The following is a 21,210-nucleotide window of genomic DNA, read 5'->3' as shown; positions in this document are numbered from 1 at the left end:
TTTAGCTGGCATGTCTCCTTAGTCTCTTCTAATCTGTGATGGTTCCTCAGTCCTTCCCTGTTTTTCATCATCTTGACATTTTTGCAGAGTGTTTGTCAGTTACTTTGTAGAATGCCTCTCGATTTGGTTTTGTCTGATGTTTTCTCATGATTAGATTGAGGTACCGCATTCCTGGGAAGGACATCACGGAGGTGCTTTGTGCTTCTCAGTGCACCATATCAGGGCGTACATGATGTCAGTACATCTTATTACTGGTGATGTTAACCCTGATCACTTGGTTAAATCAACAACATAGGTCATATTCAAGACTCACAAAGATACTAATTTAGCCTTAAAATTAGAGCTGAAAGAAAAGAAAGGCACATATGGACATACCTGAAGCTTAGTGATGATTTCCTGTTTTGTGAGCTCCACCAACTGATTATCCTCTACTGCAAAGGCTGGGAAGGAAATAACTGAAAGTAGACTAGCATCAACCTCTTTGGATGTTGAAGCCCGGGGGAGTATCGAATTAAGGATAGACTAAAAGAAAGGAAGTCAAATGTGGCACATTAGTAAATAACTCAGCATTATAAAGTTATTAGCTTTAGTTTCAAAAGATGTATGTTGAAGAGGATCATTCAGTTGAAAATCTAAAAATGATTTAATAGTGAAAGCTTAGAAGACTACTTCTATAAATCATCCCTTGTCTTAATCCTGCTCTCAGTGCCTCCTAATCCTGATTCTTAAGCAGCTGCTAATGGATAAAGAATACTCTAACATCATTATCCCACTCATAATGCTGTTGCTCCATTAGCAACTATCTAAGCATAAAGATAAAATGTAGCTGCTGGGAAGCAAGATGTGGAAGGCTTAGCTCCTATATCCCTGAAATTTATCTTTTCCATGGAAAATTTTGCATTTTTAAAATTAGAGGGTAAGACTGTATTCACTAGAACACCATGGGTATCTAATCAAGGTTTGAAGAAGACAAGAAAGGCCATCTTGTCAATGACAAGAACCTTACTCTTTCAATACAGAGAGTAATCCTAAACAAAACTGAAGATATGCATTTACCACTTAAACAGTCTAATCTCTAAACATCTAACCCGAGGGCCAACCAGGGACAAGAGAAAGTTTCAGAGCCACTATCAAGAAGAACACTCAAAATCGATCACCTCTTGTTCTCTTGGGATATTTAGAAAAGGAGATACTCAGGAGCAGAGCCCATATACCCTTGATACAATAATAGTGGAGAATTCCATATACTGTGATAGGATCACTTTATAACCTTGGGTGAGAGAACAGCACTATGATCTCTGTTATAGCTCATGCTGTATCAGGCTTATCTCTATAGGATGCTTAACAAGACATTTTTGGTACATGGTAATAAATCAGATTATGTACTCTCATTCAGTTCTGCTTATTCTAAAGCTCATGCTAAATTTGAGTCTGAGTAAAAATACATTTTTCTATAACGTTGTCCATTATTCTCTTACCTGGCAGTGTTGCACTTCATCAGCTAGGACATGGATAACTGACTGGGGACCACCTTTCACACCAAACAGGTCCAGTTCATCTAATGCCTCCAGGGCTGCCTTTGAGGAACAAAGAAGGAAAGTACAACTTCAGCATTACAAATGCGTATATTTCTTCTCCCTCTACCCCTGGTATCATATCAATGAACATGATATCATTTTAAATATGTTCAGCAGAACAGAAAATACAATAACATTCTTTATTCCGCCTCTGAGGGTTTTTCTGGTCTCCCATATTGTCCCAGAGACACTTGAGATGGAGGCTGCATTCATACTTTCATGATTAAAAACCCTCAACAAATTTGGTATAGAAGGAACATACCTCAACATAATAGAGGCCATATACAACAAACCCACAGCTAACATTCTACTCAGTGGTGAAAAATTGGAAGTTTTCCTGCAAGATTAAAGCAAGACAAGGGTGCTCACTCTCACCACTCTTATTCAACGTAGTACTGGAAGTCCTAGCTAAAGCAATTGGGAAAGACAAAGAAATAAAAGGCATCCAAATCAGAAATGAAGAAGTAAAATTGTCATTATTTGAAGATGATATGATCTCATATATAGAAAACCCTAAAGACTCAACCAAAAAACTGTTGGAACTAATCAACAAATTCAGTAAAGTTACAGGATATAAAATCGACATACAGAAATCAGTTGTGTTTTCTGTACACTAACAACAAAACATCTAAAAAAGAAATAAAGAAAACTATCCCATTCACAACAGCATCAAAAGCAATAAAATACTTAAGAATAAATTTAACCAAAGAGGTGAAAGATCTGTACAATGAACACTACAATACTTTGATGACAGAAATTTAAGACAAAAACAAATGGAAAGATAGCCCCATGCTCACGGATCAGAAGATTAATATTGTTAAAATGTCTACACTACCCAAAGTCATCTATAGATACAACGCAATCCGTATAAAAATTCCAATGGCATTTTTCACAGAAATAAAAAAAATCCTAAAATTTGTATGGAATCACAAAAGACCCTAAATAGACAAAGCTATTGAGAAAGAAAAATAAAGCTGAAGGCATCACACTTCCTGATTTCAAACTATACTACAAAGGTATAGTAATTAAAATAGTATGATACAGGCATAAAAGTAGACACATAGACCAATGAAACAGAATAGAGAGCCCAGAAATAAACCCCTGCATTTACAGTCAATTAATATTTGATAAAGGAGCCAGGAACACTCAATGGGAAAATGATATCGTCTCTTCAACAAACAGTTTTGGGAAAACTGGATAATCACATACAGAACAATAAAATTGGACCCCTATCTTACACCACACACAAAAATTAACTCAAGATGGATTAAACATTAAGACTGGATATCACAAAACTCTTCCTTCACATTGGTCTTGACAATGATTTTTTAGATGACACCAAAGGTATAAGCACAAAAGCAAAAATCAATAAGGGGGACTACATCAAACTAAAAAGTTTCTGCGTAGAGAAGGGACTTGAGGACACAGGGAGGGGGAAGGGTAAGCTGGGACAAAATGAGAGAGTGGCATGGACTTATATATACTACCAAATGTAAAACAGACAGCTAGTGGGAAGCAGCCGCATAACACAGGGAGATCATCTCAGTGCTTTGTGACCACCTAGAGGGGTGGGATAGGGAGGCTGGGAGGGAGGGAGATGCAAGAGGGAAGGGATATGGCAACATATGTATATGTATAACTGATTCACTTTGTTATAGAGCAGAAACTAACACACCATTGTAAAGCAATTATACTCCAATAAAGATGTTTATAAATAAATAAATAAATAGAAAGCTTCTACACAACAAAAGAAATAATCAAAAAGATGAAAAAGCAACCTAGAGAATGGGAGAAAATATTTGCAAACCACATATATAATGAGAAGTTTACATCCCAAATATATAAAGAACATACACAATTAATAATTCAATTAAAAAATGGACAAAGGAAATGAATAGACATTTTTTACAAAGAGAACATACAAATGACCAACAGGTACATGAAAAGATGCTCAAAATCACTAATCAACAGGGAAATGCAAGTCAAAACCACAATGCAATATCACCGCACATCTGTCAGAATGGTTATCATAAAAAAGATAAGTATGGGTGAGGACATGGATAAAAGCAAACCTTGCACACTGTTGGGGGGAACGCAAGTTGGTTCAGCCACTATGGAAAATAATAAGTATGGAGGTTACTCAAAAAATTAAATTAGAACAACCATATGATCCAGCAATTTCACTTCTGGGTATATATCCAAAGGAAATAAAAACAGGATATCAAAGAAATATATGCACTCCTATGTTTACTGCAGCATCATTCACAATGTACGGAAACAATCTAAGTGTCTGTCAACAGATGAATGGATAAAGAAGATGTGGGGTATGTGTGTGCATACCTGCATCTGTGTGTGTATGTATGTGTGCGTGTGTGTGTGTTTGTATGTGTGTATAATGGAATATCATTCAGCCATAAGAAACAAGGAGGAGACTGGTTCAAGATGGTAGAGTAGAAGAACGTGCGCTCACTCCCTCTTGTGAGAGCACCAGAATCACAACTAACTGCTGAACAATCATCGACAGGAAGACACTGGAACTCACCAAAAAAGATACCCCACATCCAAAGACAAAGGAGAAGCCACAGTGAGATGGTAGGAGGGGCGCAATCACAATAAAATCAAATCCCATAATTGCTGGGTGGGTGACTCACAAACTGGAGAACACTTATACCACAGAAGTCCACCCACTGGAGTGAAGGTTCTGAGCCACATGTCAGGCTTCCCAACCTGGAGGTCTGGCAACAGGAGGAGGAATTCCTAGAGAATCAGACTTTGAAGGCTAGTGGGATTTGATTGCAGGACTTTGACAGAACTGGAGGAAATAGAGACTCCACTCTTGGAGGGCACACACAAAGTAGTGTGTGTATTAGAACCCAGGGGAAGGAGCAGTGACCCCATAGGAGACTGAACCAGACATACCTGCTAGTGTTGGAAGGTCTCCTGCAGAGGCGGGAGCGGGGATGGGGGGCTGTGGCTCACTCCGGGGAGGACACTGGCAGCAGAAGTTCTGGGAAGTACTCCTTGGCATGAGCCCTCCCAGAGTCTGCCATTAGCCCAACCAAAAAGCCAGGTAGGCTCCAGTGTTGGGTCGCCTCAGGCCAAACAACAAACAGGGAGGGAACGTAGCACCACCCATCAGCAGAAAAGCTGATTAAAGTTTTACTGAGCTCTGCCCTCCAGAGCAACACCCAGCTCTACCAATCACCAGTCTCTCCAATCAGGAAGTCTGCACAAGCCTCTTAGATAGCCTCATCCACCAGAGGGCAGACAGCAGAAGCAAGAAGAACTATAATCCTGCAGCCTGTGGAACAAAAACCACGTTCACAGAAAGACAGACAAAATGAAAAGGCAGAGGATTTTGTACCAGATGAAGGAACAAGATAACACCCCAGAAAAACAACTAAATGAAGTGGAGATAGGCAACCTTCCAGAAAATGAATTCAGAATAATGATAGTGAAGATGATCCAAGACCCTGGAAAAAGAATGGAGGCAAAGATCAAGAAGATGCAAGAAATGTTTAACAAACACCTGGTAGAAATAAAGAAAAAACACCTTGAAGAATTAAAGAACAAACAAACAGAGACAAACAATACAGTAACTGAAATGAAAAATACACTAAAAGGAATCAGCAGAATACCTGAGGCAGAAAAACAGATAAGTGACCTGGAAGACAGAATGGTGGAATTCACTGCTGCAGAACAGAATAAAGAAAAAAGAATGAAAAGAAACGAAGACAGCCTAAGAGACCTCGGGGACAACATTAAACACAACAATATTCACATGATAGGGGTCCCAGAAGGAGAAGAGAGAGAGAAAGGACCCAAGAAAATATTTGAAGAGAGTATAGTTGAAAACTTCCCTAACATGGGAAGGGAAATAGCCACACAAGTCCAGGAAGCACAGAGAGTCCCATACAGGATAAACCCAAAGAGAAACACACCGCGACACACAGTAAACAAAGTGACAAAAATTAAAAAGAAAAACTACTGAAAACAACAAGGGAAAAACTACAAAAAAAATACAAGGGAACTCCCATAAGGTTAACAGCTGATTTCTCAGCAGAAACATTACAAGCCAGAAAGGAGTGGCATGATATATTTAAAGTGATGAAAGGGAAGAACCTACAACCAAGATTACTCTACCTGGCAAGGATCACATTCAGTTTTGAAGGAGAAATCAAAAGCTTTACAAACAAGCAAAAGCTAAGAGAATTCAGCACCACCAAACCAGCTACACAACAAATTCTAAAGGAACTTCTCCAAGTGGGAAACACAAGAGAAGAAAAGGACCCACAGAAACAAACCCATAACAATTAAGAAAATGGTAATAGGAACATACATATCGATAATTACCTTAAATGTGAATGGATTAAATGCTCCAACCAAAAGACACAGGCTCGCTGAATGGATACAAAGACAAGACCCATATATATGTTGTCTACAAGAGACCCACTTCAGACCTACGGACACATACAGATTGAAAGTGAGGGGATGGAAAAAGATATTCCATACAAAAAGAAACCAAAAGGAAGATGGAGTAGCAATACTCATATCAGATAAAATAGACTTTAAAATAATGAATGTTACAAGAGACAAGGAAGGACACTACACAATGTTCAAGGGATCAATCCAAGAAGAAGATATAACAATTGTGAATATATATGCACCCAACATAGGAGCACTTCAATACATAAGGCAACTGCTAACAGCTATAAAAGAGGAAATCAATACTAACACAATAATAGTGGGGGACTTTAACACCTCACTTACACCAATGGACAGATTATCCAAACAGAAAATTAATAAGGAAACACAAGCTTTAAATGACACAATAGACCAGAGGTACTTAATTGATATTTATAGGACTTTCCATCCAAAAACTGCAGATTACACTTTCTTCTCAAGTGCACATGGAACATTCTCCAGGATAGATCACATCTTGGGTCACAAATCAAGCCTCAGTAAATTTAAGAAAATTGAAACCATATCAAGCATCTTTTCTGAACACAACACTATGAGATTAGAAATCAACTACAGGGGAAAAAACGTAAAAAACACAAACACAGGGAGGCTAAACAATACATTACTAAATAACCAAGAGATCACTGAAAAACTCAAAGAGGAAATAAAAAAAAAAAACTAGAGACAAATTACAATGAAAACACGACGATCCAAAACCTATGGGGTGTACCAAAAGCAGTTCTAAGAGGGAAGTTGATAGCTATACAAGCCTACCACAAGAAACAAGAAACAACTCAAATAAAAAATCTAACCTTACACCTAAAGGAACTAGAGAAAGAAGAACAAACAAAGCCCCAAGTTAGGAGAAGGAAAGAAATCATTAAGATCAGAGCAGAAATAAATGAAACAGAAACAATGAAAACAATAGCAAGGATCAATAAAACTAAAAGCTGGTTCTTTGAGACGATAAACAAAACTGATAAACCATTAGCCAGACTCATCAAGAAAAAGAGGGAGAGGCCTCAAATCCATAAAAGTAGAAATGAAAAAGAAGTTACAACAGACACCGCAGAAATACAAAGCATCCTAAGAGACTATTACAAGCAACTCTATGCCAATAAAATGGACAACTTGGAAGAAATGGACAAATTCATAGAAAGGTACAACCTTCAAAGACTGAACAAGGAAGAAATAGAAAATATGAACAGACAAGTCACAAGTAATGAAATTGTGATTAAAAATCTTCCAACAAACAAAAGTCCAGGATGAGAAGGCTTCACAGGTGAATTCTATCAAACATTTAGAGAAGAGCTAACACCCATGTTTCTGAAACTCTTCCAAAAAATTGCAGAGGAAGGAACACTCCCAAACTCATTCTATGAGGCCACCATCACCCTGATACCAAAACCAGACAAAGATACTACAAAAACAGAAAATTATAAACCAATATCACTGATGAATATAGATGCAAAAATCCTCAACAAAATACTAGCAAACAGAATCCAACAACACCATAAAAGGATCATACACCATGATCAAGTGGGGTTTATCCCAGGGATGCAAGGATTCTTCAATATATGAAAACACCATATTAACAAGTTGAAGAATAAAAATCATATGATCATCTAAACTGATGCAGAAAAAGCTTTTGACAAAATTCAACACCCGTTTATGATAAAAACTCTCCAGAAAGTGGGCATAAAGGGAACCTACCTCAACTTAATTAAGGACATATACAACAAACCCACAGCAAACATCATTCTCAATGGCGAAAAAGTGAAAGCATTTCCTCTAAGATCAGGAACAAGACAAGGATGACCACTCTCACCACTCTTATTCAACATAGTTGTGGAAGTCCTAGCCACGGCAGTCAGAGAAGAAAAAGAAATAAAAGGAATACAAATTGGAAAAGAAGAAGTAAAACTGTCACTGTTTGCAGATGACATGGTACTATACATAGAGAAACCTAAAGATGCCACCAGAAAACTACTAGATGTAATCAATGAATTTGGTAAAGTTGCAGGATACAAAATTAATGCACAGAAATCTCTGGCATTCCTATATGCTAATGATGAAAAATCTGAAAGAGAAATTAAGGAAACACTCCCATTTACCACTGCAACAAAAAGAATAAAATACCTAGGAAGAAACCAACCTAGGGAGACAAAAGATCTCTATGCAGAAAACTATAAGACACTGATGAAAGAAATTAAACATGATACACATAGATGGAGAGATACACCATGTTTTTTGATTGGAGGAAGCAATATTGTGAAAATGACTATATTACCAAAGCAATCTACAGATTCAATGCAATCCCTCTCAAATTACCAATGGCATTTTTTACAGAACTAGAACAAAAAATCTTAAAATTTGTATGGAGACCCAAAAGACCCAGAATAGCCAAAGCAGTCTTGAGGGAAAAAAACGAAGCTGGAGGAATCAGACTCCCTGACTTCAGACTATACTAGAAAACTACAGTAACGAAGACAATATGGCACTGGCCAAAAACAGAAACACAGATCAATGGAACAAGAAAAAAAGCCCAGAGATAAACCCACCCACCTATGGTCAACTAATCTATGGCAAAGGAGGCAAGAATATACAATGGAGAAAAGACAGTCTCTTCAATAAGTGGTGCTGGTAAAACTGGACAGCTACACGTAAACTAATGAAATTAGAACACTCCCTAACACCATACACAAAAATAAACTCAAATGGATTAGATACCTAAATGTAAGACTAGACACTATAAAACTCTTAGAGGAACACATAGGAAGAACACTCTTTGACCTAAATCACAGCAAGATCTTTTTTGACCCACCTCCTAGAGTAATGGAAATAAAAACAAAAATAAACAAATGGGACCTAATGAAACTTCAAAGCTTTTGCGCAGCAAAGGAAACCATAAACAAGACGAAAAGACAGCCCTCAAAATGGGAGAAAATATTTGCAAATGAAACAACGGACAAAGGATTAATCTTCAAATATATAAACAGCTCATGCAGCTCAATATTACACAAACAAACAACTGAATCCAAAAATGGGCAGAAGACCTAAATAGACATTTCTCCAAAGAAGATATACAGATGGCCAAGAAGCACATGAAAAGCTGCTCAACATCACTAATTATTAGAGGAATGCAAATCAACACTACAATGAGGTATCACCTCACACCAGTTAGAATGGGCATCATCAGAAAATCTGCAAACAACAAATGCTGGAGAGGGTGTGGTGAAACGGGAACCCTCTTGCACTGCTGGTGGGAATATAAATTGATACAGCCACTATGGAGAACAGTATGGAGGTTTCTTAAAAAACTAAAAATAGAATTACCATATGATCCAGCAATCCCACTACTGGGCATATACCCAGAGAAACCATAATTCAAAAAGACACATGCTCCCCAATGTTCACTGCGGCACTATTTACAATAGTCAGGTCATGGAAGCAACCTAAATGCCCATCGACAGATGAATGGATAAAGTAGATGTGGTACATATATACAATGGAATATTACTCAGCCATAAAAAGGAATGAAATTGGGTCATTTGTAGAGACGTGGATGGATCTAGAGACTGTCATTCAGAGTGATGTATGTCAGAAAGAGAAAAACAATTTTTTTTATTAACACATATATGTGGAATCTAGAAAAATGGTACAGATGAACCAGTCTGCGGGGCAGAAATAGAGACACAGATGTAGAGAAGAAAAGTATGGACACCAAGGGGGGAAAGTGGTGGGGGGTGGTGTGGTGGTGTGATGAATTGGGAGATTGGGATTGACATATATTCACTAATATGTATAAAATGGATAACTAATAAGCACCTGCGGTATAAAAAAATAAATAAAATTCAAAAAGAATAAAGAAAAAAAGAAAGAAGGAAAACCTACCATTTGCAAAAATATGGATGTACCTTGGGGGCATTATGCTAAGTGCGATAAGCAGGTAGAGGAAGACAAATATTGTATTATATAACTTATATGTGGAACCTAAAAAAGTCAAACTCATAAAAACAGAGTAGAATGAGTTATTTTCTAAGCACTAATTCCCTGAAGTACAGGATATAAACAATTTTTAGGACATAATGCTAAATTCCCTTTCATGCAAGTTGTACCAATATAACTATCACCAGCAGTGTATGATACAACCTTCTTTAATGCAAACCAGGTATTATTTTAGAAATTTTCCCTAATTTGATAGAAAAATGGTGATTCTGTTGCATTAATTTGCTAATAAGGTTGAATATTCTTTCATGTATTTATTAGTTATTTGTAGTTCCTCAATTGTGAGGCAGAACTGACTTAGTCTTTGGGATAGCAGGTAGTTCTGGAAAGCTTCCCTGGAGAAATGTCTAAACTGAGACCTAATGGGTTAAACAGATATCATCCAGGCACAAAATACTTATCAACTACGAGGCGGAAAAAAAGCAAATTTACAGCAGAGAAATATGGCAGATACCACCTTAATGAAGCCATCAAACTTAACATGAAGAGTAATGGGACAAATCCACATCTTGTACTTCCTGATTATGTCCTGAGGACACATCTTACCTCTGTGGTATTCTTTCCAAAAATGCATAGCTTGAAACAAATCATGAGGAAATATCACACAAAATCAAATTGAAGGACGTTCTATAAAACAATCTTTAAAAATGCCAAGGTCATAAAAGGTGAGTAAAGTCTAAAGTATTATCAGGTTAAAGAAGCCCAAAGAGACATTACAACTAAACATAACATGTTATCCTGGATTGGATCCTGGATCATAAGGGTTTTCTTGTTTGTTTTTGTGTTTTGCTATAAATGATATTATTGGGACAATTAAAGAAATTTGAATGGGGTCTTTGGATTAAGTTGTAGTATAATGCCAGTGTTCATTTCCTGATTTTGATGATTGTACCATGGTTATGGGACAGTCTTTGAGGAAATTCACTCTGAACTATTTAGGAGACATGAGGCATCATGTCTGCAATTTACTCTCAACTGGTTCAAAAACAATAATGTGTATGTGTAAATAGAAAGAGAAAGCAGGGACTTCGCTGGTGGCGCAGTGGATAGGAGTCTGCCTGCCAATGCAGGGGGCTCGGGTTCGATCCCTGGTCCGGGAGGATCCCACATGCCACGGAGCAACTGAGCCCGTGCTCCACAACTACTGAGCCTGCGCTCTAGAGCCCGTGTGCCACAACTACTGAGCCCACACGTCACAACTACTGAAGCCTGCGTGCCTGGATCCCGTGCTCCGCAGCAAGAGAAGCCGCCACAAGGAGAAGCCCACGCACCACAACGAAGAGTAGCCCCCGCTTGCCGCAACTAGAGAAAGGCCACGCACAGCAACAAAGACCTAATGCAGCCCAAAATAAATAAATACATTAATAAATAAATAAAGTGTATATCCCTTAACCCAATGTTTTCACTTTTAGGAATCTATCCTACAAAACTATTTGTGCAAGTTCACCAGGATATATGTACAAGGATCCACACTAAAGCATTATCATCAACAAAGTAATTATTAAATATTGAAAAGAATGAATTAGATTACCTGTATGAAAGAGGATGTTTGGTTATGTTGTTCAGTGAAATGTGAGATTGTTGAATTTAAAAATTCAGGTTACATAGAGGTAAATAGAGTAGGGTTTAGTTTTTAAAAATAAGCTCAATATCTGTATCACTTTGGTAATTAAAATACATAAAAAAGAAAATGGTTACCTAGGGAATATATATTTTGTAGGGACAAAGTTCTATATTAATTAATTCAACCACATTAATTATATAGTTTAAATTTTCTATGAACTTATTTTTGGTTTATTTTATCTGTCATAGCCTAGCAGTGGCTTTTGTTAAATTGTCCCTTTATAACTGTTTCTATTTTGCCTTGTATTTCTAATACATTTTGCTCTGTATTAATTGAAACTACATTCCAGGCCAGACTTTCTCATTGTAGGCTGTGCCTTCTATCTGGACCCTCTTTGTCCTCTTTTGTTCCATGTAATACTTTTTGCTTTGAATTCTACTTCATTTGAATTTACGTAGTCACCCGTACTCTTTTTTGCTTATTTTGGCCACACTTTGTCCATCCTTCTGTTTTTAATCTTTCTGTAGCAATTTGTCATCTTAGAGCTCTTAGAGGTGGTATAGGTATAGACTGGATTTCCTTTCTTCGTTGTTTAAATCAATCTGTGCCTTTGCCTTTAGGTAGGGGAAACAAATCAAGCCATGTGTATTTATCATTATAATGAATATGTTTGATCCTATTCCTACTATCCTATTTTATGCCTTCTTGCTGTTTCCATAGATGAAAGCTGAAATTAAGGCAGTAGCAGTGGGAAGGAAGAGATGAAGGCAAGTGGAACACAATAATGATGATGAAGATAACAATATAGGGGATGCAGGAGAGTGAGGGGGGTGGAGGATTCAGAGATGGTTCCCTGATATCAAGCTTTGTCAACTAGTGTATGGAAGGAAAAAAAGCCTCCTTTTGTTTGCTTTTGTAGTGATAGAGATGATGAGTTTAGTTTAAGATATGTTTTCTAAGGTCTTTATATGATATGTAAATAGAGATATGCTACAAAAGCAGTTGTACATAAAAATCTGGAACTTATGAAAGAAGTCTTCACCTATATGTCCATAGTTATACTGGAGACTCTGAATACTGCCTATGGTTTAAAAGACCAATTAATTTGATGATGGTCCACATTCATGTTAAGGCTTTATCTATGGCAAAGGTGTACCAGAATTCCTTATCCCACACTTGGTAAAAACAAAGCAAGGGAAATTACCTTTGCCATTCCAACTGAACTGGCATTCAATTCTGAGATTCCTTGGTTGGTCTTATCTCCACGTTCCCATATCCCGAAGTCCTGGCATAAAATAACCAACACACCATTATCAAATCATCACTACTAAACACTTACTAGATATACAAACCTTGAATAAAAGGCACAAGTATTAGCTAACTCGCCATACATACGCTTGCCCACAATGCTTATTAAGGAGAGGCCAATGAGTTGGGTTCCCCCTGTAGCTATTCTCCCAGTAGTTTTAAATTCTATTGGGGCCTCCAAGAAGTTAGAAGATATCTTGACAGTTGATCAGGACTAAGAACTGTACCTTAGTTCATCTAAAGAGGTGCTTCTCAAAATTTTTCATCAAAGCAGACACCTAGGGGGTCTAGGAGACAGAGCCTAAACATCATCCAAATATTTTATCATAAACATCCAGTCTAATTTTACTCTCTATTGGCACTGACAATGTACCATGCACTTACCTATGCACTTTACACTATTACAGTTTCTTCCTTAATCTTTACATTTTATAGATGATGAAACTGAGGTACAAAGAGAGGTCAAGTGACTCACCCAAGGTCACATAGCTAATGAATAACAGAGCTAGGATTAGAGTCTAAGTGCTCCAAAGCCTACATTCTTAACCATAGTTCTATACGGCCCCTCGATAATACAAAGATAACATTTAAAATTACTTTTTAAAAACCTTTCATTTCCAAATAACTTTAGATTTACAGAGAAGTTGCAAAAATAGCAGTGAGTTCCCATACACCTTTCACTCAGCTTCCCCTAATGTTAATACCTGACATAACCACAGTACAATTGTCAAGTGAAGAAATTTATATTAGTAAAATACTAGTAACCAAATTATGGACTTTACTAGGATTTCACCGTTTTTTCCCCCACTAATAGCCTTTTTTTTAAAGATTTTTTTTGATGTGGACCATTTTTAAAGTCTTTATTGAATTTGCTACAATATTGCTTCTGTTTTATGTTTTGGTTTTTTGGCCGCAAGGCACGTGGGATCTTAGCGCCCCGACCAGGGATCGAACCCGCACCCCCTGCATTGGAAGGTGAGGTCTTAACCACTGGACTGCCATGGCAGTCCGACCTTTCTATGTATTCCAGGATCCAATCCAGAATACCATGCTGCATTTGTCATGCCTCCTTAAGTCTCTTCCAATCAGTTAGTTTCTCAAGCCTTATCTTTCATGACCTTGACACTTCCTGAAGATTAGTGGTCATATATTTTATAGATTTCCCTCAGTTTGGGTTTGCTTGATGTCTTCTCTTGATTAGATTGAGGTTATGCATTTTTGGCAAGAATACTAGAATACTACAAACATTATGCTCCTTCTTAGCACATCGTATCAGAGGTATACGATGTTGATGTCATTACTGGTGATGTTAACCTTAATGACTTGGTTAAGGTGGTGCCTGCAGAGTTTCTCCATTCTACTGTTACTATTTTTCTATTATACTATTGTATTACTATACTACTTACAAGCATACCTCAGAGATATTGTGGGTTCAGTTCCAGACCACAGCAATAAAGTGAATACTGCAATAAAGCAAGTCACATGATTTTTTTGCTTTCCCAGTGCATATAAAAGTTATGTTTACACTATACTATAGTCTATTAAGTGTGCAGTAGTATCATGTCTAAAAAACAATGCACATACCTTAATTTAAAAATACCTTGTTGCTAAAAAATGCTAACCATTATCTGAGACTTCAGCAAGTCATAATCTCTTTGCTGGCAGAGGGTTTGACACACTGCAAGAATTACCAGAATGTGACACAGAGACATGAAATGAGCAAATGCTGTTGGAAAAATCGCACCAATAGACTTGCTTGACATAGGGTTATCACAAACCTTCAATTTGTAAAAAAACACAATTAACTGTGAAGTGCAATAGAGCGAAGGAAGCACAGTGAAATGAGGTGTGCCTGTAATTAATAATTATCTTCAGAGAGATACTTTACGATTGTGCAAATATCTTGTTTCTCCTCAAACATCCACCCACTAATTTAGCATCCATCAGTGAATTGTGCCTGTGACAGTTATTACAGTGGTGATTTCAATGGTGATTTTCTAGTTCCTTCATTACCTCTACACTCATTAACTGCAATTCTTCTCTAAGGAAGAGTTATCCTTTCTCCCTCATTTATTTACTCAGCTATTTATTTACATCAGTATGAACTTATAGATATTTAGGTTATTCTCTGGGTTGTAATAAAATGCTATCATTATTTATTTTGCTCAAATTGTTCCAGCTCTGGCCACTGGGAGTTCTTCTAGGTTGGCTCCTGTGCCCTTTTGACATGCTCCATTTTTCTGAACACTTCCTCACTTTTTGTCACTATAAGATACCCAAATACAGTCTCATCTCGTATTTTCCCTGCCCCAGCCCTGGAATCAACCAATTCTACAAGGAATCCTGGTTTCTTTTATTAGAGAATGATAGTTACATTCAAGACTTGGATGCTGGTCCTCATTGCCACTGTGGTGTCAGGCTTCTAGGCCCTCTCATTGAACAGAACTTGGAAATACCCATGTGCACACATGCATGTGCGTGCACACACATGCACACACACCTATATTTATTTTGGTATTTACCTTAAATTACTTTTAATATCAAATCTTTGAGTCAAAAGATGGAGCTTCAGAAAGGTAAGCCATATTTATCCCATGGTGAGTCTCATCTGCCCCTAAACCCAGCTCTACACTAGTCTGTGCAGCAAAGATTAGAGTATGAGAAGGCACAAATATCATTAATTCTACTGCTGCAACCCTTGGCTGCAACAGAGAGGTCAGAGAACACTGGCTTTTACCCTGGATCACAGCAGGCCTATGGCATCAGAAAACAAAGCAATCCATCAACAAATAATGTCTGTCTGCATCAGATATGTCTATGTTAGAATTATCCTTCTGGTAAATATGGATTGACAGGTTGCAGATTTATCCTCACATCTGTAACAACTAAAAAACAGCTAACCAAACTAAAACAACTAAACAGCTAAAAAAAAACTGGACTACTTATGACACAGCCATTTTCAATACAATGAACATCATGCAATGAAGAACAGCAAACCCTGAGAGAGATGTTAAATATATTATGACAATAAAAACCTACCTCATATGTAGTCATAAGAAAGAGTAACTATTTTTGTATAGTAAGCACTGAATCAATGTCTACAGATGATATTAAATACATGACTAAATTTTACTTCTAAGTAGCTAACTGACCCATAATACTCCTTAGCCATCTTGCTCCCATTAACCACAAACATTAAAATAAGACCACAATTTAGCCCCAGATTGCCCAATACATACCATGAAGTATTACAGAGTTTGAAAGGAATGAAAGCATTGCACCTTGACCCTCCTGCCTCTGTAAATCCCTTGGGGAAAGGCAAACAGAGGACGACAGAGCTTAGTAAAGAGGCTGAAGGCAATTTCTGCCAGAAGCGTTATAGATTGGTTCACTATGAGGGGAGCATTAAGAGAAGGATTAGGTTGTCCAGTATTTTAAGAACATCACATGTTTATAATTCATTCCAAAATGAGTACTTACAGCAGTTTTATATGCAGCTTCGATGTAAAACACAAGGTTCTGTATGAAATTAACTTCATCTAGGCTGTGGACGATATGAAGTCCTGAGGAAAAAGAGAATAAAGATATAGAGCTAGTCAATTATCACTACAGGCTTTACAGGCAGCCACAGTGACTAACTGACCCCCCTATACCAAATAATCCCACTCCCGCTTAGGAATAATGGGAGACACTTTGATTCCTAAAGCATAAAAATAACACCACAAATCAGTCCTAGGCTACTCTTCAACTAAGTAAGATACCACCATATTTTAACATGAAAGAATTTTAATTGTTATTTGTAGGCTTTAATGGAAAGTATCCGACTCCTAATTCTACAGGTAACTAATTTGTGCTGTGTTTAAATATACAAACCTAGGCATCTGGAAAAAGAAAGACAAATATTTCAAAGAAGACTTGGAGGGAGTCTAAATACTAAGAAGTAGATAAAGATTATGATTTTAAGAACTCAAAACCATATTTTGGGGAGTAAAAATGATAATTATTCTAAATATAAGCTATATAAAGATAGGGCTTATAAATAAAATGTTTTGCATGAATCATACATTCAATTTTCAAAACAACCCTAAGAGGTGGGTACCTCTGTTTTCTGCCTGAGGCTTAGAGAAGTTAAACATTTGCCTCAAGTCATGTAACTAATAAATAGTGGAACCAGGACTCAATTGACTATCAACTTCTGTTTCACTTCAGAGACTGAGTTCCCAACCAAGATGCTATACTGCTTCCAAATATGCACAATATGATCCATTTTTGTTTAAAAACTAACTTCTTTCCCCTCCCCTGCCATCAAGGGAAATACCAACAATTACACAGTGAAAGTTTTTCCTCCACCCAGAATCACATCACTCCCACCCTGCCAAATCTCCTCTCTGGGAGAAACCAGTCTTACCAGTTTCCTCCGTATCCTTTCAGAGATACATTATGCATATACAAAAATTATACAAAGAGTAGTATACTATGCTGCACCTTACCTTTTTCATATATAACTTGGAGAAAAGTTTAAATATATCTGCCTCATTTTTTTAATGGCTACATAGCATTCCACTGAATGGCTATTCATGTAACCTGTTCCCTATTGAAAGACATTTAGGTTGTATCTAATCTTTTATCACTACAATCAATGCTGCAATGAATATCTGTGTATTTACATCTTTGTGTACATGCACCAGTATATCAAGGTAAATTCTTAACTGCTGAGTCACAGATTTATGCATTTTCCCCAACATTTTATTTTGAATATTTTCAGACAAAAAAATAAAAGAATTTTACATGGCACCTGTAGATTTTACACACCATCTGGACTCAACCACTAACATTTTACTGTACTTTTTAATCACATATATATCCATGCAACAGTCCACCTTATTTTTTGATACATTTCAAAGTAAGCTTCAAATATGGGTACACTTCTCTCTAAATACTTCACCACATGTACAATTAAATGTTGATGATCATCACCAAGTTATTCTGCAAAGAAGTTCCACAGTTTACATACCAACTAGCGCTGCCTGCCTTTTTCCAACACATTTTGTAAACACAGGCTTTAATAAAAGTTTCTGATCTTTACCATTCTAATGGATGAGAAATAGAATTTCCTTGCACTTTAATTTGTAGCTTTTTTATTTTGAGTAAGGTTGTCTTTTCTTATGTTTATAAGCCAACTCTATTTCTTTTCCTATGAACTGTTTGTTTTTTCATGTCCTTCACCAATTTCTATTGAATTGCTGGTCCTTCTGTTATTAATATATTAATAAATATTAAGGAAATTAGAATTTTGCCCATCATATGTTACAAGTATTTTTCCTAGTTTGTTTGAACTTTGATTTTGTTTACAGTATATTTTTCTTCTCAGAAGCTTTTATTAAAAAGCTTTATCCCATGAATGTTTCTAGTACTTTCCGTTTCTTTTTTTGCATTTAAATCTTTGATCTATTGACAAATATGTTAAATCACAGAACTCTAACTTTAAAATTAAAAAGGACTATATGATTCAGATCATCAGATTGCAAACTCCTCCTGATCCGTGCCTCTGTCAAAACAGCAACCACAGCACAGGGCAGCATCAGCAGCAAAGGGTCTTTCTTGTAGCAGTAATGACCTACCTTAATTTCTTGGATAGAGAGGAAAAAAGAAAAGAGAGGTAGTAATATTGGATATCAGCTTCATAGCTTTATCTTGTCACCTTTGTGTGCCAAGGTGCTTGAACAGAGATTGAGAGAAGGCAGTAGGTGTGAAACTGGTTTTGTCCATCTCTTAGGCTTGTGTCACAGCTAACTAGTCACTATACCATATAAATGCCATATGTCTACCATTTGTCCCTTTGCTCATGATATTCTGTTTACATGGCTTTCTCCACATCTTGAAATCCTAACTGTTCTTTCAAGGCCAAGCTCAAATGCTATCTCCTCTTATGATGCTCTCATTGATTCCCCTCTTTGGTGCTTCACAGAATTTTATTTTTCTTACTCTTATGAACTTATTTTTTACTTGTACCATAGATAAATCTTTACCTGAATTTGAAGGAATTTTATTTACATTTGTAAGTCCCCAAAAGTATCTCACATAGCCCCTAAAAGTATCTCACATACTAATGTAAGTGGTATTAAACAATATTGAATAGTAGATGTTCAATAATTACTTATTGAATGATCTTAAACAACCCTGTCAACCACAGGAGAGGGACCTGTCTCTTGAAGCAAAGCCATACATGTAGGACCTGTGGTTCCTGTCCCTTCTATGGAGCCAAGGTGTTGCTTGTAGAACAGAGGATGCGGAGGTGAGACACACAGGTTAAATGAAGTAGGCTTGGGTAAGGCTAAAGATGGCAGTGCTGTATAAAGCATACTAAAATATGTAGGGCTCGAGAAATGAGGCTGACTCAGTGTTCTACTCCACACACTGACTTGCACTCACCTAAAATTTAGCCTTTCTCTCCCTTATTTTTAAAAACAATATTGAGATATAACTCACATACCATGCAATTCACCCATTTCAAGTACATAATTCAATGGTTTTTAGGGTATGCAGAGTTCTGCAACCATCACCACAGTCAATTTTAGAACATTTTCATCACTCCCCAAAGAAACCCTGTATCTGTAGCATCACTCCCCATTTCCCTTCAACACTTGTCCCATCGTTCCCCTACCCCACCTCTTGCCGAGCAATTACTAATCTTCTTTATGTCTCTATAGATTTGCCTTAATAGATATTCATATAAATGCAATCATACAATATGTGACATATTATGTCTGGGTTCTTTCACTTAGCATGTTTTCAAGGTTCATCCATGTTGTAGCACATATCAGTACTTCATTTCTTTTTATTGCTAAAAAATATTCCATTGTACAGATATATCACATTTTATTTATCCAATGAGTAGTTAGTTGAGGGACATTTAGGTTGCTTCCATTTTTTTGGCTATTATAAACAATGCTGCTATGAACATTCATGTATGTGCACAAGCTTTTGAGTGAACATGTTTTCATTTCTCTTGAGTATATACCTAAGAGTGAAACTGCTAGATCATATGGTAACTCTGTTTAACCTTGTAAGAACTGCCAGACTGTTTTACAAAGTGGCTGTACTATTTTACATTCCCATCAGCAGTGTATGAAGCTTCCAATTTCTCCATATCCTCAGAAACACTTGTTATTTTCTGTTTTTTTGATTATAGCCATCCCAGAGGGTGTGACATGGTATCTCATTATGGTTTGCATCTGCATTTCCCTAGTGACTTATGATGTTTAGCATTTTTTCATGTACTTAATGGCCACGTGAATATCTTTGGAGAAATGTCAATTCATATTCTTGGCCCATTTCAAATTAGGTTATCTTTTTACTATTGAGTTGTGAGAGTTCTTTATATACTCTAGATACAAATTTCTTATCAGATATATGACTTACAAATATTTTCTATCATATTGTGGGCTGTTTTTTTTTACTTTCTTACAGGGGCCCTTTGAAGCACAAAAGTTGAAAAACAGAAGTTTATCTTAAGTTGATAAATTCCAATTTATTTTTTCTTTAGTTGCTTATGCTTTTGGTGTCATATCTAATAGGGCCTTGTCTAACCCAACGTCAGGAAGGTTTACTCCTATATGTTCCTCTAAGTGTTTGTAATAAACTCGAATTTGTTCCCCCCAAATTCACATGTTGAAGCCCTAACCCCCAATGTGACTGTATTTGGAGATAAGGCCTTTAAAGAGGCAATTCATTTTAAATGAGGTCATAAGGGTGGGGTCCTTATACAATAGGGAATGGTATCCTTATTACAAGAGACATCAGGAATGCACACACACAGAGAAAAGGCCATATGAAGACAGGCGAGAGGGTTCATCTGAAACCAGCCCTGCTGACACCTTGATCTTGGACTTCTACCCTCCAGAACTTTGACAAAATAAATTTCTGCTGTTTAAGCCACCCATTCTGCAGTATTCTGTTATAGAAGACTCAGAGGATTGAGATCTTTTTACAGTTTTCCTTCTTACATTAAAGACTATGATTCATTTTGAGTTAGTTTTTGTCTATGTTGGAGGAAGAAGTCTGATTTCATTCTTTTGCATGTGGATATCTGGTTTTCCCAGCATAATTTGTTGACAAGACCATTCTTTCCCCATTGAATTATCTTGGCACCCTTGTCAAAAATCAACTAACCATAATGTGATGGTTTATTTCTTGACTCTCAATTCTATTCTGTTATTCTATATGTTTATCCTTATGCCAGCATCACAGTATTTGCAAGTTAAGTTTTGAAATCAGAAAGTGTGAGTCCTC

At 36.8% G+C, this 21,210-nt stretch overlaps 1 protein-coding gene across 3 annotated transcripts in view; it reads right to left on the bottom strand.

Moving 5' to 3' along the window:
* PHKA1 (phosphorylase kinase regulatory subunit alpha 1) overlaps positions 1–21,210 on the bottom strand; it is a 131,135-nt gene that overhangs the window by 95,686 nt on the left and 14,239 nt on the right. For all 3 annotated transcript variants that reach the window (XM_060002654.1, XM_060002655.1, XM_060002656.1), the window contains exons 5-8: positions 16,399–16,481; positions 12,815–12,895; positions 1,479–1,577; positions 376–522 (exon numbers count right to left, since the gene is read on the bottom strand). In XM_060002654.1, the coding sequence (XP_059858637.1) occupies positions 376–522; positions 1,479–1,577; positions 12,815–12,895; positions 16,399–16,481 (410 nt within the window). The remainder of the gene's footprint in view (positions 1–375; positions 523–1,478; positions 1,578–12,814; positions 12,896–16,398; positions 16,482–21,210) is intronic.

Source organism: Delphinus delphis, chromosome X, assembly GCF_949987515.2.
Source record: "Delphinus delphis chromosome X, mDelDel1.2, whole genome shotgun sequence".
Lineage (NCBI taxonomy): Eukaryota > Metazoa > Chordata > Mammalia > Artiodactyla > Delphinidae > Delphinus > Delphinus delphis.
The sequence above is the reverse complement of the archived record's forward strand: the minus strand, read 5'-3'. Positions and strand labels throughout refer to the sequence as shown.